Genomic DNA, 24,776 nt, shown 5'->3' on the forward strand with positions numbered 1-24,776 from the left:
TGGCTGAGGATACTGTGCTGTGATCATGTGGGCTTCTCCAACTGGACTTTTTACCTCTTCCCAATATAATTCCAGGCACTCTGCAGAGTCTGGTTTGCATGGGTAAAAATGAAATGACAACATTACTGTGTTAAGTCTAATGGCTTGTCTTCTTTAGCTCTGACAGGGGTCCATTTCAGACACTTGATCTGAAGAATATGGCTTTAGACATCTGTACCCTGCCACATATTCATAGCCTCCAGCAAGGAACAATGTAAGTAAGCATTTGAAGCTAATGCATGTTGATTTTCTGATCTTCATTAGTTTTTAATCTCTCTAAGAAACTCATATGTCATTAGAAAGGCCATGCGTAAGTGAAGGATACAAAATGAAGATAAAATTTAACTACTCTCTGATGCACTGCAGCCCATCCCTTCCCCTTATAACTCAGGTAGACAAGATGGCGCCTTCCCAATGTTATCATACTCCAACTTCCACCAGCCCCAGCCAGTGTAGCCAATAGCCAGGAATGATGGGAGCTGTAGGCCCATCATATCTGCAAGGCATCACATTGGCTACCTCTGACACAGTAAGGACCCTCATTCTGTGTGGGTAGGGAGAATGTATACCAGCATATAATTTTTACAAGAACACTTGTGATGATTTAAAATCTTTTCATTGTGGTTGTATGAACTTCTGTTCTTAAATGAGATCTGAAAGTCCTTCCACCAGCCTCTAGAAAGTGGTCTTTAAAAATCAGGCAAGCCTGGATAAGTGAAGATGGGGAAGGGAAATAAGACAGGAAAAAATGAAATGACTCATGGTTATCCGCCAACCTCTACAAAAGCTAAAAAACAAAAAGTATTCCAAGCCAAAAACTCAGCTTAAGTAATTCATTTGTTTCTACTAGTAGTTCTCCTATTGCAAGCTGTCATCTCTGCTAATGCTTCTACCTTCTGTGTTTGTGCCCACACACAAATACACACACACACACACACACACACACACACACACAACACTTTAACAATGCAAGTGTTTTTTTCTGACTCAAAAGCTTTGCCAGAAGCCCTTTTTGAATCCCTCCAACATGTGATAATGAGCCTTGGCAGGTGCCCACCCCCTATGATTTTGATAATGTTTTGTTAGCAGCTGCCGGTGCACAGAGAAGAAAACATGTTATGCAAGTCATTGTTACTTTTGTATTTATAGAAGCCATAAAGAAATACATAATTATAAACACGTTTTATGGGCAACTGCATATTTCAAGTTATTAGCACGAGCTTTTAAGGAGGCAGGTCTACAAAGGAAATGTTATTTTATACTTCCTTTTATTCATTATTTTACATGAACATTTTATCTTTAATCTTTATTTTTAAAAGACACAGTTGTTCATTTTCTGTCTTTCCTAGCTCTTGGTAATTAGCAAGGGAGGACAGAAGTGATTATATATTGTCTGTTCTATTAGGGAGACAAAATGTTTAGATTCACAATCAACTCAGAAAAGCAAAAATCTAAAGAGCCCTCTTGCATCACTCATCACAGCCCTTTTTTGTGGGGTATACAGGTGTACACAGACACAAACGGATGCTTAATGGTGCCTATGCAATTTGGGACGCAGAAACCTCTGACTTCTGCATGTCTGGAATGAAGTCCACTGTATACAAAGGGAACAGTCACATCCGCTTGCCCACCCACTTTTTGCCTCTGGTCCTGTCCAGCACCAGCAAGCAACCTCTTACGAACATGGCGCTCAAGCTGAAAAATATCCCCCACCTCTGTTTTACAGGAAACCTTTCTAGATAAATGATCAATGATCAACTTCCATATCTCTGCTGCTATTCTATGTAGGCATTCAGCAGGATTCAGTCCACCTAAAATCTGCAGTTCATGGTGGATTGTGGTCATCTGTGTGCAACACATGACCTTTGAAATGCCCAGTACACATAATGTCCTCAGCTTCCAAGTGATATGTATGAAGATCTCAAGAACCCACGGGTCTTTCCATACCCAGGTGGCAATAATACCAGGCTGTGTACACACAACATTTTATTCTAGAATCAATGGAGACTGAGTACTTGTTTCTTCTATGTAGTTCACATACAATCTAGATCTATTGCGTATTCCGCCTTCCTTGAAAAACATTGCTTGAGAAGCTGGTTTAATTCAGAGGGGATCAAGACCTCATTGCAGATTGTTTCCATTTGAAATGCAGTGTGTCCATTTGGAGAGAAATGTAAGCAGACCCATGAATGGGGGAATGTTTCAACACCTGCCCAATAACACTGTGGGTGGGTGTATACCAAGGCTGCAGTCACCACTTCCTACTTAATTTACCTGGGACATGTGCAGGAAGGAAAAGGCATAGGTAACCTAATCAAGGTGAGGGTTTTCAAATGTGTATCAAGTAACCACACAGCTCTTGAGAATGGCAGGATCTAGAATCAAAGACTGAAAGCGACATGTTGATGATGAGGATGAATGATTCTGGACTGAGAAAAACTACATTTTTGTTCTACGAACAGGTTAGGGTGCATGCAGTCTCAATTTGTACCATGCCTTAAAACTCTTGTGACCTGTATCTCAAGATGTGGCAGTTGTGGACTGGACAAAGGTGATCCGTTTCTCATTCTACACATTCAGGGAACACTGCAGATCCACACCTTGGTGTTCTGGTAGCCCCATCAGCCAATTCCAGTACACAGCAATTGGTGCACCACACCCAAAACCGTTTTCTTGCTGCTTTCCCATTCAAGATTTCCTCGGATCTGGAAGTATGGGACCCCCAACAAAATTTAAAAATTCGGCTCTGTAATTTGGAATTTATGTGGTTTGATTTGATGTGATTGGCCGGTTAATAAAATTTATTTTAAAAAAAACAAGATTTGCAGCACTCCCTCAACATCATTCTTCAAAAGGGCAGAAAAAACAAAAGCAATATGCAAGATATTTCCAGGTACTTACAGCCGAGACAATGCTTGGTTATTCTGGAAAAGGAGCTCTGGCAAAGTGTGCAGCTGGTTCCGATTCAGACGTCTAGGAAAACAGAGGGGAAGGAAGTTTCATAAGCATTCACAGACTCCCATCATCCCTGATCACTGGTCATGGTAGCCTGGGTTGATGGGAGTTGGGAGTCCACAGATTCTGCACCTTACTATATGTCCTACAACAATAGCAGCTGGGCTTAAAGGTCACTTGGTATTGTTGCTGCCACTAGTAGTCTTTGTGCCCCAATGATCTCACAGCTTAACTAGAATACCTCCCTAAAACCTTGACCGATATTTTTCAGCCAACTATTCCATTTGCTTCAGCACACCCTTACAGATTAAGAACATAAAAATACTTGTGATAAAAGGTACAAGTGTGTATTTTCAAGAGAGAAGAGGGGTACATATCCTGTCAAAAGTACGTAGGAATGTACAGGTAAACTATACAGATGTGTCGAAATAAAAATGTCCGGTAGCACCTTAGAGACTAAGTTTGTTCTGAGTATAAGCTTTTGTGTGCATGCACACTTCAGATGCACACGAAAGCTTATACCCAGATCAAACTTAGTTGCTCTCTAAGGAGCTAGTGGACTTTATTTATTTATTTATTTATTTATTTATTTATTTATTTATTTCGACTGCGTCAGACCAACACAGCTACCTACCTGTATACAGATGTGTGCAGTTTTAGTGGGGGGTTTTAAATTCAGATTGCAAACTACATGTGTTTTAAAATATAATTTAGTATTGTTTTTAAGGAAGGGGGAGAACAAAGAATCTGAAGGGGCAACTGATACAAAGGTATCAGGACCAAGTATCAAGACACAACTAGATAGAGGTCCAAATGTGGTGTTTGCAGATTTGTACAGGACATGGATAAAGGTCAGAGAGTGGCCACAGATTAATGAAAAGGCAATGCAGCCTAAACGTCTAATAATAAATTACCCATGATGCTTTATGGATGAAGATTGGGGTTTCTGTATGATATCTCTATACTGATGAAAGTCCATTTAGCCTGGCATTTGCCAATTAAAGGGGTAGCATGTTCTGCACAATGCTAGGCATGCCAGTCTGATCCAGAACTGCACTGGAACAACCCTTTCCCCCTGGCAGTGGCAGATCAAGGGAAGGATATATTCAGAGACAATAAAAGCACGTTTCGCAGGTGACAATTTACAGCTGTTGTGTGGAAAAGAGGCAGACACAGCTTGGGTTGATTTGAACACTGCCCCTCGTTGAACGCACACTGGCTGAGAATTATTTTAGATCTGAAAGAAATGGTGAACAGACTGGGAAGCATCTGGGTGTAAATGCCAGCCAGGCTGTTCAGGGCTGGGTGTAAAAACACTTAGTGTTCACACCATCTGCTTGTGTCAGCAGGAGGGTGGGGGTGGAGAAGCACTGGTTCTTGGTGTAGGTACTGGAGCTGACTGCTTTTGAGCTGTTCTTTCCACCCCTGGCCCAGTCCCACCTCTGAACTTCCTAGGACCAAGAAACCCACCAAGTGCATGATCCTAGGCCTGTGAATGGCCTGCATGGAGGGGAGAGAGAAAACAGGGTTTCTGCTACACGCCCCACCACCACCGCGTGCCACACACACATCTTTTCCCTCTGTGTGTATACTTTCCCCCACCCCCAGCTTCTGTAGTTTGATCAGTTCCCTGAGACACTCACAGTCGCTCCAGCTCTTTCATGTCGTCGAACACCCCTCGCTCCACCACGCTGATCTGGTTTTCCATCAGCTGCCTGAAAAAGGAATAAGAGCATCAGAGCTGGGATAGCAGAAGGGAAAAACAAGAGGAAGAGGACAAAGGGAGCCCAGCATCCTAGCAGATGGGAGTTCCTCTTTGTTGGGCTGACTGTGCACAGGATAGGGAAGGGTGTGTGAGTGTTTGTTGAAGGCAAGTTACTGTACAAAGGCATACATTTGGCCCCTTTGCTCTTGGCCCTGCCCACTACTACTGGCATGTGGCCCTCAGAAGGTTGCCCAGAAAGAAATGCAGTCCTTGGGATGGAAAAGGTCCCCCACCTCTGAATTAAAGGGAACACAAGCACACACACACACACACAGCAGCCCCACGTGGCTTCAGTAATAACAGGGGTGGAGACATGAGGATAATATCACTTTGGAGGCAGCAGGGAGAGGCCACTCACAGAACTCGCAGCTGCTTCAGCCCAGCAAAGTCATTTTTGTGGATGCGGGTGATGTTGTTCCCATTCAGCTCCCTGTGAAGTGAAGGACAGAAACACTCTAAGTTAGGAAGCAGACACATGGTTAAAACACATTCAGCTGCCTGAGGCAGAGGACAAAATGGCGCCTGCCCACTGCCACGCCATGTAGAGGCTATGACTGGACTAGCAGCTGAATCTTATTCCAAGACTCGTGATGGGACAGTATGCTCAAATGCACCTGAGGGCAGCAACCTAGCTTAGAGGCTGCAGGGCAGGTTATGTGCGCAATGAGGAGCTCTCTCCTCCACTCACTACCTCCACCTGAGGTGGTCGCCGCACTTTACCTAATGGTAGGACCAGCTCAGTGCCAGATACGTAGTCCCTAACGCAAGAGTGCTAGCCTCATATGTACTATTTCCACACAAGCAAAACAGAGTTCACCTGTCCTGGACACCTTACTATGCTTTCCACATAGTTAGCACCATATTTCACAAGAGTTCATCTATTGAGCAGCAGGGGGTTGTGAGCCTTTCACATGCATGCATGCACACATACACATAGATAGGCAGACAGGCAGGACCTTATTCTTTTGACTGTAAATTATTTTAACTAATTTTAATCCTTTATGTTATAGCGCTGTAACCCATGCTAGAATCTTGTGGTGAAGGGCAGGTAAGAAATGAAATGAATGGAATAAAAAACAAAATAGAAGCTTTTTCACAAACTTGAGATGGGTTTGAATTCTGACATTTCAACAGCATCTCTTTTCCTTGCCTGCTTCACTGCAGGCGGGGGATATATATTCCTCCTCAATCCTTTACCTCTTCACTGGTATGAAAAGCTAGCTCCATGGCTGCAAGTTGTAGTGCATTGATGCCCCTCTCTGACCTTCAGGTCTCTGTGCTACAGTTATTCAGTTTCAAGTTTCGTTCTACAATTACTGAGGATGAGAAACAAACTACTCCCCTCCCTTTCCTCCACCCCCCTTTTTAATTGAGCCCCCAAATCAGAACCAAAAGTAGCCAGTGGGAGGACTGGTAAGGTTCACCAACAGAAGAGAGGAAAGGAAAAACCTGACTGGTTTGAGCAGGAGTGCAAACCAGAGCTTGGATAGACCAGGGAGAGATTTTAGATGGGATCTGGGATATACAAAGAGTCTGTTTTGAGACAGCGTTAAATATGTGGAACTTTAGGTATGTAATGTAGAGTGTGGAAGTGATGGCCTTTTGGTATGTATTTAGGGTTCTGGGTGTTCAAAGATATCTTTTCTAGCCCAGTGTGGTGGCAAAGGAGACTGACAAACAGGGAACCACTAATTACTTGCCATAGCTGGAGGAAGCGCCTTTGTGTGCAATGCCAACTCTCTGTCCTTCCAACTGTGATGAATGTGGAGTTTTGGATGCGTCAGAGCAAACATACACAGCACCAGCTTTTCTTCCCACTCTCAGCTTCAACCCACTGCCTACAGATAGGAGGGTCCTGGGACAATTTCTTTGCAATTCCACCTCAGCCAGACTGTTCCACAAACAGATAATTTGTATGCCTGGCTTGCGTAGGGTCAAGACTATGGATATGGCTTCGCCCATGAAACAAGCAAGCATCATCCCTCGGAGAGACCTCATTGTCCAGCTGAAACGGCAGCTAATTGCATCCATTCGATCACAAAGATTGCTGGCCTCCTTTCATTATGAGACTGCTTGGTGCGGGTGAAACGGGGAAGCACGTTTCCAAGACACCAGGAAGGACCACCCTGAATGGATGGGGTGAACAAGCATTGCTCCCTGCCCTTTTGTGTCAGTCTGAAACCTACACTCATTCCTGCTGCAATTATGCAAGCTACAATGACAAACATGCATGGCATAATAAGAACCTGAGGCAGCTAAAAGGCTAATCGCATACCCACCAATACATAGTGGCTCCAATCCGGGACACCATCTTCCAGGAGTGCACTTCTGAGCAAGTCACATGACCCACATGACATGACACCCCCCCCCCAAAAAAAACACTTTTTCCAGGGACAGCACCCAAAAATGCACATTTTGAGTGCCACGCAAAAGCGCTGCCCCGAAAAGCTCCTTTTCAGGGTGAGAGTGTGGCCCGAAATTGTGCAAAATCGTGGTGGCCAAAATGGCTGCCGTCCTCTCGTGAGAAAATATGGGGTGTCCCATTTTTTTCCAGGACAGTTGATGGGAATGTAATTGCTCAGCAATTACATGATTTGGAGCTCAGTCTTCTCCACAGAAATAGAGAGCAAGATGCAGAAACTTGCATTTTACAACCATCTTTCCTTTCAGTTCCTGAAATAGGGAGCAGCTAAAGGTAAATGTATCCAAAACAGGGATATTCCACGTGGTGCCTTCCAGATGTTTTTAGACTACAATCCCCAACTTCCATAGCCAGCATGGCCAGTGATCGGGGCTGATGGGAGTTGTAGTCCATCAACATCTGGGAAACACCCCTGTTAGCTACCCCTGCTCCAAAAGGGGAAAGACTTCTGTTCCTTTAAGAGTTCTGAGGAAAACGTAAGTCGGACAGGTGCAACTTCTCCCATCATTAGCGGGGAAAACTACACCTACTGAATTGTTGCCTCTTGCTTTTAATGGGGAAGAACTCCCAGTTCTTTTAGGGATATTGTCAATCTAGCTAAGGATGAAAACATACAAGTTGAACGTAGATCACCAAAGGAAAGAACAGCCTACGGTTTTTAAGGCCATGTTAAAAATCTAGCTAGCCGTCGTGGCTCCCCCCCCCCCCCCCGCAAAATTTATAAGGCAGGGGAAACTGCCAAGGTAATCTTGTCCTCAAGCGCACAGGATCATAATAACAGTGTTTTGCTGCTTGCTGGCATGTTGTGAAGAGAAATTTAAACCGTGCCAATAAAAGGCTCAGAACCTCCAGAGACAGGGAAATCGAAAAGGCCATTCAAGAGAACATCACAGCAGTCAAGACAACTGCCAGAAAGAGAGAGAGAGAGAGTTTGTTGCAGCTGTTGAAACTGTTCTAATGTTTATGCGCCTCAGTGGGTGCCTCGACGCACAGCCCTATGCTCAATCACATATGGAAGGAGGAATAGCAGTTAGAAATCAGGGTCATGTGTTCAAGGGCTTTCTGGGGTAAACCAGCCACTCCAAACAAAATGACTTCATCAGGAAATTACCATTTATATTGCTTGTGGTGTCTAGGGGCCATCTAGGAGATGTGCCTATTGTCTTGGGTGCCACATGTGAACTCAGCTGCAGGTGTGCAGGCAGAAGCATAGTCATGTACACACACACAAATGCCAGAGTAGATCATAAGCCGCAACGTTAAGAAATTTACATTTTCAATTACAAAAGCACAACCTTTTGGCTTGGGGCTCCCAGCTCGGGGCAGCCAGTGCTAGAAGGGAATCAAGTGCTTCCTGGTATAGCTGAATCTTTTTGTTTTACCCCCTCAGTGCAGGCTACCCCCACCCCTCTGCTCCAGTTTCCTATCTCAATGTGACTATTAAGTTACTGGTGTCAGAGTGCACTTCTCTGAAAAGCACCTGATTGTCAATTCAGTAAGGATGCCAAGTGAATGCAGCGTAACTCCTTAGTTTTAGCATGCTAAGGGGGAAGCATCCCATCCTACAGCTCAAAAGGGAGAGGGGATTGTATTCAATGTCACACTAAGGCACGCTAAGGCATTCTGTCACTAAAAGCATTTCTGACTCTCCAGAGCAGATTTGGGGATGACATAGGGATGCAGGGTCCAATTGCACTCGCATCATTGTGCTGGTTTTCACTAATGAAACAATCTGGTTTAATACAGCCCTGGATGTTTTGCTTGTCACTTTCCTTGCACACTGAAATGTCAAAATGAACACCTTTGACAACAGATTACATTTTGCCAATGATTAATTAGCTATTTCCCGGCTTCTTGATATGCTAAGGACATACAATTGTATACTGGGATAACCATCTTGCAAAAACAACACAAATCTTCATAGTAACAGGGTCCCCATCCACACCAAACATTTAAAGCACTTTTGTACCATTTTAACCATTGTGGCTTTCCCCAAAGAATCCTGGGAACTGGGGTTGGTTAAGGTTCTCCTAGCAACTCTCAGCACCCTTAACCAGTTCCCAGGATTCTTTGAGGGAAGCCATGACTTAAAGTGACGTAAGAGTGCATTAAATGCTTGGAGTGGATGAGTCTCCCAGGCCTGTAGCCATGAGAGGCACATCAAATATATTTGCCTCTCTATATAGAAGGCACCTCAATACATTTAAACATTATTACCTCTACAGGCATACAAGAGGGATATAGACTGAGGATTCACTGGCTTATTCCTCCCCATCAGCAAAGAGTGTAGATGGATTAATGATATATTTTAGGCTTCCTCCCTATTCTGTGAGCTCAGAACAGGTTACAGTATTTTCAGTTATGAATAGATAGTACCTGCCCTGCTCCAGGCATATATCTTTAGGCCAGATGTTTCTGTTTAGATCAAATCCATTAGAACGGACAGACTTTCCAACCTGTGTACAAGACACAGTTTGCCCTTGAGCTGGCCAGTGTCCCCCCATCTCATTCACAATTCTGTGTCCCTTGTATGTGCCCATGACTGCCCTAGATCTGCGGCTCCCATAGCTTCTTTGTTCCATTGAATTATGGCCTTGAGAACACGGAAGGGAGTTAGCAGCAGGTGAAAGCTTATTTGCAATGATGTTACAACAACAGGGCTATTTAACTCAATAGTGGTTCTTCCACCTCCAGGTCCCCATCAATCTCTCAAGATATTAATTATAGTCTGTCAAAGTCATACTTCTACCACATCACGAATTCTCTGCCTTGACCAAAGGGGGGGGGGGCAAAGGAAGGGGGGTGGAGGAAGCCTTCTCTCAAAAAATATGTAATGAGATTCAGGAAGCTCAGGGACACATTGAGAGCATGGCAACTTTGGTCTTTGGCTATGAAACGAAACAATAACTTCTCCATAGAAGAAAAGGATGTCAGACTTTGCTGTCACCAGTGGTAGAATCTTTGCTAACAGCTTCCACCTCTATTATGTAGTGACTATACAAACACACACACACACACACACACACACAGTCTTTGAGAGTTGAAAATGTGATCTGCATACTTTTGCCTACTTCTGTGACACAAGCACAGGGGTCAGCAAACTTTTTCAGCCGTGGGCCAGTCCACTGTCCCTCAGACCATGTGGTGGGCTGGACTATATTTTGAAGAGAAAAAAATGAATGAATTCCTATGCCCCACAAATAACCCAGAGATGCGTTTTAAATAAAAGGACACATTCTACTCATGTAAAAACACGCTGATTCCTGGACCGTCCGCGGGCCAGATTGAGAAGGCAATTGGGCCGCATCTGGCCCCCAGGCCTTAGGTTGCCTACCCCTGGTTTAATCCCTGGTAGGTTTGATGGAGTTTGCCAGTTCTCCTTAGGACTGCAGCTCTTGAGCTGGAGATTGTGATTAATGACATATTAACACCTCCAGGTCAGAAAGGCAGGATTTGGGTATGCTGTCTTCTGTCTCCATGATACAGGATACCATTGTCCTCCCTGCTTGCTGTTGTGAGCAGGACTACTGTTTTCGCCCCAAAATTAGCTGGGAAGGGAATGGCAAGGCATAGTGGCAGAAGACTCCTTTTCCTAAATGTGGCCTGTGAAACCTGGCACTAAAGCAAGAAGTGTAGCCTCCTGGGCAAGAGCTGGCAATCCTATTAAGGGTGTCTGAAGTCTGAGAGGTGATACATTCAGCAGAACCGCAACATTTTTGGAAAAGAAAATTCAACAGTTCTGGCTAAATATAGTCAAGGATAATTTAAAGGATCGAACTGATTCAGAAAACTATCTCTCAATACGCTGGCACTGGCTTGGCTCAATCTCTTATGCTTCAAAGGGGAATTGGGAATGAGAAGGGGTTGCAGGCTGTAAAAGGAACTTGCCCTTTAGCATATGTAAGTCCATTTCAAAATGCTTTTTGTAGTGGCAGCATCATTGCTAGCCCTATCAAACCCTTGTATTTAACTCAGGAGAGTCTTCTTATAACAACCATTATTCTTGATATTTCTCAAGAATACCAAAGCAGCAACCAGTCAGCTGCTTCCTAAAATATAGATGAGCTCTCCAAAGGGCACTGAGAATTTTCCCATGGATCAATTCCCTCATTATTATTTTTCTCTGATGACAGGGCTGGTTTTTCCTCTCTAATTAACCATCAAGACCATCTTTCTAGCTGATTTTGATGTAGCCCAATTTGCTATCATCCAGAATATTAATAATTAATAACAATAAATGGTTTTATTTACAGAACAGCCTTCTATTCATGGCACTTAAAAAAAACCCCAACATAGAAAAGTTGAAAACTTTTCAATGCCATCTTAAAAAAACATTTAAATGAGAGAAGGGCAAGTGGCACAGAAACCAGTGGCAGTAATCGAGTAATCAGGAAACACTGCAAGCATTTCTTCCGAGAGAGAGAAATAAATGAGGCAGGATGGTGGTGAAAACGTGGTTCTCCCAAATAAAACAATATTCACAACATTTGCTCTTGCATTAAGACCATTAGCCCTATAAGGCAGTGTTTGTGGTTAATATCAAAAGCAAAGGCTTCATGATCCAGGGCAGGAGCTTGCAGGAATTTAAGCCCCAGACAGAAAAAGCAAAGATAATAAGAATGAACGTGTGTAAGGAATGGATGTGATGCTGTGAAAAAACTGCAAGAAGGGGGTTACTGGTTTTAGGGGGCTCACCTTTGCCCGCAGTTCACTCACTTGTCAGGGAAGTATCCCTAGTTACAGTGTCCCACCATCCCACCCCCGTATATTACCAAATTCACAACCTTCACTAGCTGCAAAGTGACAACGGGCAAGCAAATGGTAACTGGCAACCACTGAGTACGAGCACACAACACTCCATTAGGTTTTATGAGGTTATTAAACTGTTCCAGCTCTGCCATAAACCATTAAGCCTCAAAAACTGCACCAAACTGTGAGAGCCATAATGGGAGGCAGGCAAAACTTTCTGGTCTCTACAGCTTTTTACTACCGGGTTTTCCCACTGTGACTGCAATGCTCTCTGGTGTATAAAGTGACTGAATTAATGACTCTGGCAATTGAGAAAGAGGGGAAGTTGGGGCACAAAAAGGGGGAGTTACTGTGAGACTGATGTTGGCTAGAATTTGTGCACCTGACAAGCCCTGGTGATTGTGGTGGCTCTGAATCCTACTGCAGGTCCTCCCAAACTCTTGCATTCAAATAGGGACGAGCAGTGATAAGCACAGCACAGACCTTTGCATACACGCTTTAAATAAATCATGAAATTAGCATATTCCAGTTACCCAAACCCATTTAAAATGCACCCTAAGACATGGATGATTAATGAGGAAGGCCTGCAAACCCGGCGACTAACATTACACCTAATATGCAATGAAGCAAAGATCATTCAGAAGTGATAGGTATGAAAAATAGTATAGAGCAGAATAAGATGAAGTGGAGTGTATAACTACAGGAGAGGGGGAAAGGTGACAGAAATTGTCAGCACTCTGAGTGACAGGGAGTCAACTTCACCCCCCCAAATTCAAGCTTTTCCAGCGTGATTATTTTAAACTCTGAATTATAACTGTGCAGCTTTTCGTGTGCATACTTTCTATTGTTGCTTTTTTCATCTTAATTTTTTGTAATCTGCCTTTGACTCTTTGGCTATATGGTGGCATAATAATCTTTTCAATTAATAAGCTTCATAGTCTCCTCTGGTTACATTGTACAGCTTTCTGCAAACCGAATAATGTAGTCTAATATCCTTATATCATTCACAGTACTTCTCCCGAAACCACATTAGGATCTGTAAAAAGACTAACATTTGTATCAGTCCATGTCATCCTTTGAATGCGGCAGAGAACAATAAGGATTATCAAGTACACTTCTACAATATCATTCCTGGCAATGAAGTTCTTGCCTTTAGCCTTTCCTTTGACTTCAGGGCTAAATTAGACACTATGGTAGACTATCCATGATTGGATGGGTGGAAAGTAGCAATCGGTTCGCTGCACCGCGCTGCTCACCCCACTTCGCTCCGGAGCCCCAAAGAGGGGGTTTCCCTGCGAGTAGGGGAGGTGCTCTTGGTGCTCTGCCGAACCCCACGTTCCCAGGCTCCTCCGCCTGGGATTTCTAGCGGGTCCCCGCCTTCACCGTGGCGAGAAGACCCAATTTCCACGGAGCCCATTCCTCCGATTGGAGGAACTCCGCCATTCGTCGATGGCGCTGACCCGGACGTCACTGCTTAAAAGCCATTTGCACTTCCCCATCTGGCCAATGAAATTGTCTTCCCCTTGACTGCTCAAAAAGATTCCACCTCTCCTTCTGATTTTGGCAATTGAGTCTGAGTCACTCTCTGCGTACAACGCTACTGCTCTATTTAACTGGGGTTGCTCTTCTGAAGTGCTCGCTCCAGTACCAGAATCCCTAATAGAAAAAAGCCACTGCATGTGACAAGTGTCTGGAGTTGCCTCTTTTATGCTCAGGGCATGACTGAGCAGCAAGGACTTCAGACACTGTGTTCAGTTTTGGGTGCTGTTTGACACCAGACAGAGAACCGCCCACATGCACCTGGGCCTTCTTATAGAAGCTAGTTGATCTCTTTCTGTCCAGTGATTTTGTCCTTAAGTTCAAGTAGAAACTACTGCTCTAAACCACATTGCAGCAGACCTGCTCTCAGCCCAATAATTTTTCACTTCAAAACAGAGAAACTAAAGGTTGCTATGCTTCAGGTTTGTCGGTCTTCTCAATCTAGACCGAAGCTCCTTTCTACGGCTGGCTGCCTTTTTGTCTGTCTGCTCTGGGCTAACAGCTACAAGTACAGTCTCTAGAAGAGAAGAAGAAGAGTTTGTATTTGATATCTCGCTTTATCACTACCTGAAGGAGTCTCAAAGCAGCTAACATTCTCCTTTCCCTTCCTCCCCCACAACAAACACTCTGTGAGGTGAGTGGGGCTGAGAGACTTCAGAGAAGTTTGGAAACAGAACTGTTAGAATCCAAAACTAAAACAAAAATGTATAACTTGCTGTTGAAATGGAACACTCAGGATGAGATGGTGAAATCTGCTATGATTAAATGGGCACAAGATGTTGGACATAACATTATGTTTGCTGACTGGGAACAGTTGTGGACCACCGGTATGAAATTTACGGCATGTAATGCCTTAAGAGAAAATATTATGAAAATGATATACAGGTGGTACATGACCCCAATCAAGCTTGCAAAAATTTACCATTTGCCCGATAATAAATGTTGGAAATGCAAAGAAAATGAAGGTACATTCTTTCACCTTTGGTGGACGTGCCCTAGGATTAAGGCTTTCTGGGAAATGATCTATAATGAATTGAAAAAGGTATTTAAATACACCTTCCTGAAGAAACCAGAGGCCTTTCTCCTGGGCATGGTCGGCCAATTGGTGCCAAAGAAGGATAGAACTTTCTTTATGTATGCTACAACAGCAGCAAGAATACTTATTGCAAAGTATTGGAAGACGCAAGATATACCCACTCTGGAAGAATGGCAGATGAAGATGATTGACTGCATGGGATTGGCAGAAATGACTGGCAGAATCTGTGACCAGGGAGAAGAGTCGGCGGAAGAAGACTGGAAGAAATTTAAGGACTATTTACAGAAATATTGTAAAATTAATGAATGTTGAATGATGTCGGATAGAAATTAAGGGGTTTCTAGCTGTAATGCGATGTGGGGGGGGAAAGGGTATAGAAATAGGTTAAAATTACGGATAAGGATTTGCTGAACTAACAATTTGAATTGGAATACAAAAAGGGGAGGTATGAGGAGGTCAGGGAAATATGTCATTGAAAAATAGGTATTGTGAACGTTAAGTGTTTTTAAACTTTTTTGCTTTTTTCTTTTTGATTCTTTTTTATTGTATTAAATTTGAAAACCTTAATAAATATCTTTTAAAAAAAAAAGAGAGACTTCAGAGAAGTGTGCCTAGCCCAAGGTCACCCAACAGCTGCATGTGGAGGAGGGGAAATGTGAACCTGGTTCACCAGATTACGAGTCTACCGCTCTTAACCACTACACCACACTGGCTCTCTAGCTTTGTCCAAGGGCCTGCGCCAACCACCAAGAGTCAGAACCCAGAGTTATTAAGAATGATTCCATCAAAGGTAGCTGGTGTGAGGAGTAAAAAGTAGGGAACAGATCACATCCAGTGTGGGAGGGCAAGGGAACGCTCTTCTTGACTTTGGAGATATTGTTGTCACCATTCCGACCTAAACTTCTGCCCTTTTTAGAACGTTACCTGGAACTCAGTGTCTGCAGGTAAGGAGGGAGCAACACTGCCATGGCAGGCAGCTCACCAGACCTGTGTGCGTAGGGAGCTCTGCACATTCAGCTGCACATGTGAGGCTCTCTGCACATGTTGTAACGAACTTATAACAGAGAGCCCTGTTTATACAGCTGCACTCTCAGGAGGCACATTATAATGAACACACCTAGGTTGGCAGAGCTGCCTGCTTCGGCCAGTCATTGTCTCACACTAACCTACCTCACAGGGTTGTTCAGAAGATAGCATGGGGAGAACCACCATTTGCACTGCCCAGAGATCCTCTGAGGATGGACGGACTATAGATAAAATATACTAAATAAATGTCAGAAAGGGGCTTTTGTAAAGCAGAGAGATAAATACATACAGTCATACCTCGGAAGTCGAACACCTTGTGAGTCGAACGTTTTGGCTCCCAAATGTTGCAAACCCAGAAGTGACTATTCTGGTTTTCAACCCAAATGTCCGACGTGGCTTCTGCGGCTTCCGATTGGCTGCAGGAGCTTCCTGCAGCCAATCAGAAGCCATGCCTTGGTTCCCGAACATTTTGAAAGTCAAATGGACTTCCGGAACAGATTCTGTTCGACTTCCGAGGTATGACTGTATAGGGATTCTACACACTCCACTCCCTCAACATTGAATAATTATATTGTATATTATAATATATTATAATTATTACCCCTGTATTGGGAAGTTTCTAATATTTGATGTTTTATTATGTTTTTATATGTGTTGGAAGCCACCCAGAGTCTCTGGGGCAGCCCAGGCAGATGGGCGGGGGTATAAATAATAAAATATTTTTTTATTTATATAGAAGTGGGGAGTATGGTAGGGACAATTGCTTTTCTTTCAACTTGTTATTTCTGCTGCAGGCGGCAACTAAAGTCCCATTCACGGAGAAGCTCAAAATCATTGGAGAAATACCTGGTAGTGTTGCTGTAAGAAATGGTGTAGCAAACGCACTCTGCAGCAGAGTCACAAACTGCCACGTCTGGGGACCACAGTATCTGCTTTGTAGGTAGAACAGCAGACAATAGGCCCGCAATATTCGTTAGGAAATCACCAAGGGCTAATTTGGATGAATGAAATGTTTACTGGAGCCATAGGTGTAATAAAATCCATTACTGAGACAAATAAAAGTTTTATTATTTGGTAATGGTTCCATACATACATGCGAGCAAGCATGCATACATGCACTGAGAGACAGAGATTATGACCGTCCACCCACAGAAAGCTCCTTCTCTGTTGGCTCTCCCATCACAGCTGCTTCCCCTTGGCAATCCCTCCCTGGCAAGTGATCACTGTTTCCACCCCTCCACTCAAAATCCATCCAGATCCTCTCTCTGTGCAAAACACACACACACACACACACACACACACACACACACACACACAAAACCAGGCTAAGTAGCAGCATTCCCTCTGCCAACATGTGCTTTGACTAGCTGTCTTGAATGGCGCAGCATGGCCAGTATAGAACTAACAGATTTTCTCAGTTTGGGGGGATGCAAATGGAGCTGAAACAGGCAGTTTCAAGAACCAAGCTCCTGCTACGAGAAGCTGAGCTGGGGCAGGTTGTGTGTTTACCTGCCTATGTTGATTTTCTTGTATGTTTTCAGGAAAACTGACAAAACACATTTCAAAGAAGAAGAAGTTGGGGGAAGGCTTGTTGATCTATTCTACAAGCAACTTTTTTTTGCTGAAATGGAAAGGGCACTGAAAAAACATTTAAGAAACAATGTGCGGTTCAGTGGCTAAGAATTCTGTTGGCTCATCACTTTGCTCAGCTATAAAACCCAGTGGGCAACCTTCAGTCTATAATCCCTATTTATCAGCTTAGCCTAGCCCAGAGGGTTGTTTGTGGGCTAAGAAAAATCCTGTTCTGAACTCCCTAAAGAATGAAATACAAATAATAACTAAACCCCTTTCACACTTACTCAAAGTACTTGCAGCTAAGCTACATTTACAAGGGCCACTGTGGCACACTTAAGGCAAGTATATATCTATATTTTAAAATGTGCCATAAAACAGAGGGCAGAATTGTATTTGTAGGGAGCCTCTTGACCTGCTGCTGGGAAGTGTCCCCTGGAGGCAAATCCTGCTGCTTTACTGCCCATTATTGGGGCTTCCTTCATGCCTGGGATGATCCATCCCTGCTAACAACCTCGGCTTCCATCAATACAAACACTGCATAGTTTTTAAACTAATATTTTTCCAGCATGCAATTCCATGGAGAGGCGAACACAGCGTTGCCATGGCAATGCATAGACAGCATCTGCCTGGGAAGTAGCTGAAGGGAGAAACTGGAATAGAATTGCAAATTCCCCACAACCCAGGGAAGGATCTGAAGGAAAGGAAATGCAACATGACTGCCAGTGTGATCCGCCACAAGCCTACCACGCTGTTTCAACACGGGAGCACCTTCTGCCAAGCTAGGAAGCTCCCTGGTGGGATCTGAACTCCCATTCCAGCTAGATAAGCTAGATGTACTTGCCTGCCTGCCTTGTCTGTCTGTCTCACTCACTCACGCACTCACTCACTCACTCACGCACTCACTCACTCACTCACTCACTCACATAAAGTCCAATAGGAAACCAGAGGGCCTGTTATTCATTTGCTACTTGCTATGCCTAGCTTACTGCAATACATCAATGTGAACATATGTGAGCGAATACTGGGAAAGGAGACCTTCTCTTGGCTCCTAACCATTGCAATACAAACTCTCCCCCTCCCCAGTAGTACCACATAGCAACAGAAGGGAAAAATGAGGAAAGATTTCCCTTGAAATCTGATCCATTTACCTAGGCGCACAATACTAACAAGCACAGAAATTCAGAACTTGCGGGCTGTGGCAGTGCTAGCAAAGCAGGATCCCAATGCCCCTCAACCAACTCTTGCCCCCAAGCGGCTTGTTTAGAATTGATGCCAGCTTAATCCCTAGGCGGCTGGCATGCCATTGGCAATCCTGTGCCCAGTTCCAAAGCAATATGAGGAAAGGGCCAGAAACCTCAATCATCTGGGAGGCTAAATGCTATCCAAGCATGCTCAGCCTTTACACTCCCCTCTCTCTCTACACACACACACACACACACACACACACACACACCTATGTTTTAGGTTGCAGGCTGGAGTCTGATGGCTGCCAAAGCTGTGAAATGCTTCTGGGTTCGTTCCAGCGCCACACCTGCCATTCTGCTCTGTGCAGCACGGCTGGCATTAAATGTGGGCAGAAGGCAGTCTTTTACCATTCCAATTTTACAGTCTCATGCTTCCCTTTTGAGCAGCATCCTACACTCTGTAGATTTCTTGCCTAATCCATCCAGAGATGCTGGATTAAGGAGACACTCGACCCTCAAAGTCTCTGCAGCAGCCTTTCACTATTCAAACAGCAACCAACTTGGAATGGAACATACGGGGAACGGTGAAGCCGCACGATAAGAGACAGCTTTACTCTGACAAAAAGGGAGAGCGGGAACATACTGCAACTGTTGCCTAGATCAGGGGATGGCTGTGGCAGCGCACATATTGCACAAGGGAAGCAGCATGCCATGAAGCAGGGATATAAGACAAGAGGAAAGGGTAGGAAAGAGAGCTTTGCTAGACTATGGAAGTGACAGGTGTGAATCTTGGGGAAAAGGCTGCTCAGTTTTAAAGTCTTGAGAACACGAAGTAAGACCATAAGAAGGTCGCTGCTGGATCAGGCCAAAGGCCTGTTGAGTCCAGCATTCTGTGCTAATGGTGGCCAACCAGGTGCCTGTGGTAAGCTGAGTAGCATCATGGCACTTCCAAAGGGCCATCCCTTCCATTAGGCAGACTGGGGCAATTGCCCTGGTCAGCAGTCATTTTTCATCCCTCAGACGCTTGCCTTCCTACCTGCCCGTCACTGCCACCCGCTTTTCTTTTGGGAGGCTCTCCAGAGTGCCCACCACATCCCTGGACTTTGCCCTGAGGCCACGTGCTCCAGAGGGATACATTCAGTGTAACACAGGACAGAATGGGGATGAATTCAGAAGATACACAACACAGCTATGTGGACAGGGCAGAAGAACCTACGTGCTTAATTGTCTATGGCAGCGGTTCCCAATTAACTAAGTACAGAGAACCCCCTGTTTTTCATAAGCTATGGAACCCCTACTTTTGAAAATGCTGATATCTCTGTGATAGTTTCTGTAATGTGAATGGTGCCACCATACCCTCCAACACATCCTAATGCAAAACCAGATCGTGGGTCTTCCAGGCCACATTCCCACATGAGTCATGTGACCCATGCAAGAGCATGGTGCCCCAAAATGGGATATCCTGGCCAGTTGATGGGTATGTGCCACAGACTTATTGGGGTCCTCAGACCACCAACTGGGAACCACTGGTTGATGGCATAAGGCAGCTTTAGGAGAGAATTGTTCTGTATTTTTATTCTTGCATTAGATAAAGAATATCTATATTTGATGTATCCCAAAAAGGTATCCTTTGGTATGCCTGGCCGATTTCAAATGAGAGTCTTTGTTCTGACAAGGCCATGTCTTCTACATGAGGTTTAATTTCCGGAATGTACAAAACCTAATTTACACATGTGGGCCATTTCAACACTTAAATATTCAAGTCCTCTCAGCAGGCTGCCATGATTTAGAGAACAATAGTTCTAAGGCATCAAGGCCTCAGTTAGACAAACACCTTCCATGTGAATCACAGTGAAATTTGAAGAATTTCTTATCTTGAAAAGCTTTTGAAGTACACACATCACGATGATTTACATGAACAAAGACAGTCCAGGGCTGAATAATGGTTCAATGTATATTCTTGTCCTAACAGTATGGGGACATAGGAGTCACTGTAGCCTGGTCATTTCCCACACCTTTCTGGCAACATGCGAAGAGAAGAAATGCATGCGCAGGCCGCCTGAAAAATGGCCACTTCCCATTCTGACATTGCTCTGCTGGTGACGCCACAGAGGAAAGCTATCATGTCCATTGGCCTGGTTGTTTCCTTTCCACCATTGCCAAAGCAGGATGGGGAGCACCACAGCACACTGGGTCTGCCTCCTGTCCATTTAGGTTTTAAAAGAATTGGGCCTTTCACAGTGTTTGGGTTTTGTTTCGAACAAGGGTTCATTTTTCACTTGATAAGTTGTCAACTGACCATATGTCATGCATGCCATACCTCTAAGACCAAAAATACTGTGTCACAGGCTCTGCTTCTGACCAGAACTTCTAGACTGAGTGTAACTTCCCATACCATCTGTGTCCTGCCATTGTGCCTGTCAGTGGTGGCTAAGGCTGCCCTCCTAGGTCCACTCACTGGGGATTAAGCCCCACTGAACTCAAAGGGACTTACTTCTGAGTAGACATGGATAGCTTTGCACTGCTAAGTCAAAGCTTAGGGTGGCATTCAATGCTACTCCTACTCAGAATAGACCCACTGAAGTCAATGAACATAACTTTCTTAAATACAACCTGAGAGGGAAGAATTCAACATCGCACTAAACCAGTTTCAACAGCACAAGTATTTTTGCTTGCCCAGCAGAAGAACCTCACCTCTCCTCCCCCTGCACACTGTTCAGTGGATTATCCCGACCCCCGCAGGACTGATCTGATGGAGTTGGCACACAGGGAGAGAGTGGAAAGCCCCACTGCTCTAGGGGGAGCCCTTGTGAGGACTCCTGCTAGCAAAACTACTCATTTGAATCTGGTCCTTAGTGTTTAGCCAATAGCATATGTTTGCATTATTTTATTTTCTGTGCCTGATTCTATGCATGTCAATCTGTGTGGGTACTGGGTACTAAATTTAATTTAATTTTAGTATCTTGCAGAATGTAGTTTGTTCCGAACGGCATGACAACATCCTGAGATTGTTGTTGCTTCTCACATGCATTGCTTTCCTGCCAAAATATTGCCCTCCACACACCCTTACAAGCTTGAGATTTATTTATTTCTAAAGACAGCCAACATGATGGCACACAGGTTTAAAGAGTGGGTCCCATATATTTCCATCACTGGGAAACAGCCAAAGAGAAACAAAAATTTATATATGTAAGCGGCACATAGAGATATAGCTTCAGTGATCAGAAGCCACTTCTCACAGAAATAAAAATAAAACGTGCAAAATGCAACATTTTAGCTGCCCAGCAATATCCAAGGCAGGACAACAGTGGCAACTGCCCAAAGAACTAGAGAAATATAGGATTTCAATTCAGGCAAAAGCAGGGTGGGGTGGAGAGGAAGTGAATATTATCTCATAGATGGCCAAAATTAGGAAGTGTCTGCTCAAGGCTCAGCAGTTTTCTAAATGGTGAAGAGCCATTTTTAGTCAAACTTTCAGTTTGTCACCATTAAGGGAAGATTGTTCCTCTACTGCAAAAATACAAAACTCGGACCAGGGGAAACCAACTTAAGAGTTATTGGTTCCGTTCAGATATCACTCCAAACCACTGATTGTGCTTACCATAGCTTGAACTGCAGTTCAAGCTTCAAAATGTACAAGCAAACCATGATGTAGAAATGCTTGTCTCCTTTTGTTATCCCCCCCACACACACACCGACACATACACACAGCTTCATAAATTCCTAAGTTTACTCCTGTCTCCATGGTGCAGCAACCTCTCTATAGACAGACTGATGGCCGTAACTATGGTTTGTAAATATAAATATGCCAGGCCATGGTTTAACAGCCCACTTCCAATCATCATTTCTGATTCTGGTTGCTGGCAGATCACAAGCCATGGTTTGTCCAGTAGCTGAGTAGGTGGAGCTTTGAAGCCACCATCTAACACTAGTACTGTTGCTTTTTGCCAGGATAGAGAGGCAGTGAGATTGGGAATGTGTGGGTGCAGCTAAAGTAGTCTGAGATGGGTGGCAGCAGTCCCACTGATGCAACCACATAACCCCACATAACCACATAACCCCAACCTCACTGCCAACTCACACCAAACCAAACCAAATAAAGCAGTAGCAATGCCATCATCAAGAGGATGATTCTTCCCCACCACACAAGCTGCTACTGAGTTTGTCAATTCAGACATCAAGACAAACCATGGTTAAACTTCATTAAGCATGGCCTGGCATGATGTCTGAATTGTGCCACCATACCTTTAGCCTTCAGCCTTGAGCCATCTTTTCATCGCATCAGTCTAAGGGCTGATTTCTACAACACATTTGCTTCTCAAAATAAACACCTGCATTCTTTTTCAAGTTATGATTCTGCATGGGCATTATAGCATGTCAACAGGCCTTTGCAGATCCAACCAGCAGCAATTACAGCAACTGGGGAAAGTGCCACTGTGATCACAGGAATTGCTTCCAGCTGTATCCATTATTACCAAATTTATACTTTACATCTGCCCATGTGGTTGTGCTTTTTGTTTCTGTTTGAGAAGAAAAAAACCTTTATTTCATAAGCAAATTACAATAAATTACAATGCATTTAACTGTTAAATATTAGATTTAGCATATATTGAGAATCTTAGGATGGATTGTATAAATATATAATAAAGTGAATAAAGCTGCTAGCCATCATTTTTCATCCAAACCTTTCATGGATTATGAACACCTAATTAACTAAATAAATACATGAAATGTACACCTTGCCCTGAAATGTGTAATTCTCTCTTCAGATATTGAGTTACCAGACATCATTTGTCCAAAATTGTGTGACAAAATGATTTCTCTGCACATACATCATTCCACATCATTCAGTTAACTGTGTTGTGTTTCAATCCTCTGTGTTGACAAAGGATCCTTGGAAGTTTGAACAATGCAGCAAATCAGAACCAACCAACTATAATCCTCTCTTCTATGGTTGTGTACACACATGTAGCCTTTGAAGTGCACAGGGATTCCACCCCCCCAGTGGGCTTTTGTACATTACAGTTCGCAATTGTACACACCTTCACACAACAAACGTTATCTAAAGTGGCAGTTATCATCTGTGCTATTTGTACAGTGTTAGAAACTCAAATATATAAGCTAGGTGGCAAATGGCTCCTTAAACCAGGGTTACAATCACCAAAACAGAATGCCTAGTTGTCGTTTAGGGGCTAGACAACTCAAAAGTTGTATTTTTCAATACGACTTTTTGGTTCCTGAAATTCATTCTGATTGTGCAGATAAAATATAACAGATAGAATTCTACAGGACGTGTTGCTAGTGTTTGAAAATAGTCATGATCCAATAATAATAATAATAATTTATTATTTGTACCCCGCCCATCTGGCTGGGCTTCCCCAGCCACTCTGGGCGGCTTCCAAAAAAATATTAAAATCCTCTAATACATCGAACATTAAAAGCTTCCCTAAATAGGGCAGCCTTCAGATGTCTTCTAAAAGTCTGATAGTTCCCAGGCATGCGCCTCCAGATGGTGGAGACGTCTAGAGACATCCTAGCACCCAGGCACCTTCACTTCGTCACAAGTGGCTGATACCCAGGTGCAAAATGAGCTTGGTACCTGGCAAATTTTGAATGCTGTTTGTACATGCAGGTGGGCACGTTTTCAGACTAGTGCTCAATAGTGTTCTCTATACCCCTCCTGTCAATTAAGTGTTTCCACAGACCTTTTTTCAAAGAATAAATATTTTTAACCGCCTTTTGAAAGAGAGGGGCTGAACGCTGGTATGATGATATTCAGAAGATATATAAGGGTATAAAGAGACAGCCAGGTTGCTGTCCTGTTTCCTATTTGCTTCTTTCATTCATAGAGAAGGTGAGCTTGATGAGGGGGAGGCAGGCCTGCCACAGCAAATAGGCCTGCCCCAACAGGTGACCTGAGAAAGCGCTCTCTTGTGCACACATGCATGCTGCAAGCACTTGAGAAGCACGCTCTTGGTACAAAACTGTTTATAACCATTCTGGTAGAATGTGCTTTAGGTTGCCATATAGTGTGGGACAGGGGTGGCATTGTATGTGCAGCATTACAAAAAGGCACTGGCATCCAGCACTGAATGCACATTATTGTACAGTGTGTACACACCCAAATCTTTCATTGGCTGGGATCAACAGGGCAAGGTAACGCCTCTGGATCAGAATCATAGACTCTTGAGTATCATCTAGTTCATCCACCTGCAGTCCAGGAGTATGCAGCTGCTACATATGGGGACTGAACCTGCAACCTTGGCATTATCAGCACCACGCTCTAACCAACCGAGTTAGAGATATCTAATGGTCAGATTTCTCATCAGATGGTGGAAGGAAGTTTTCAGTGCTTTTGTAATCCTAACACCGTTCCCCATCCCATTTCTTTCTCATGCAGAGATGTCGGTAAAACTTCTCGGGCCAGTCTATGTGTGGGGTACAGGGAAGATGTATCCCTCCTTATGCCCATACAGAGTGGGTAGG

General features: G+C 43.9%; 1 protein-coding gene across 1 annotated transcript in view; it reads right to left on the reverse strand.

The window, feature by feature from the left end:
• Window positions 1-24,776, reverse strand: part of SLIT1 (slit guidance ligand 1) — a 119,338-nt gene that overhangs the window by 90,841 nt on the left and 3,721 nt on the right. The window contains exons 2-4 of the mRNA XM_053389472.1: window positions 5,118-5,189; window positions 4,638-4,709; window positions 2,941-3,012 (exon numbers count right to left, since the gene is read on the reverse strand). Of these exons, the coding sequence (XP_053245447.1) occupies window positions 2,941-3,012; window positions 4,638-4,709; window positions 5,118-5,189 (216 nt within the window). The remainder of the gene's footprint in view (window positions 1-2,940; window positions 3,013-4,637; window positions 4,710-5,117; window positions 5,190-24,776) is intronic.

The sequence above is a fragment of the Podarcis raffonei genome, chromosome 5, assembly GCF_027172205.1.
Source record: "Podarcis raffonei isolate rPodRaf1 chromosome 5, rPodRaf1.pri, whole genome shotgun sequence".
NCBI classification, from domain to species: Eukaryota; Metazoa; Chordata; class Lepidosauria; order Squamata; family Lacertidae; genus Podarcis; species Podarcis raffonei.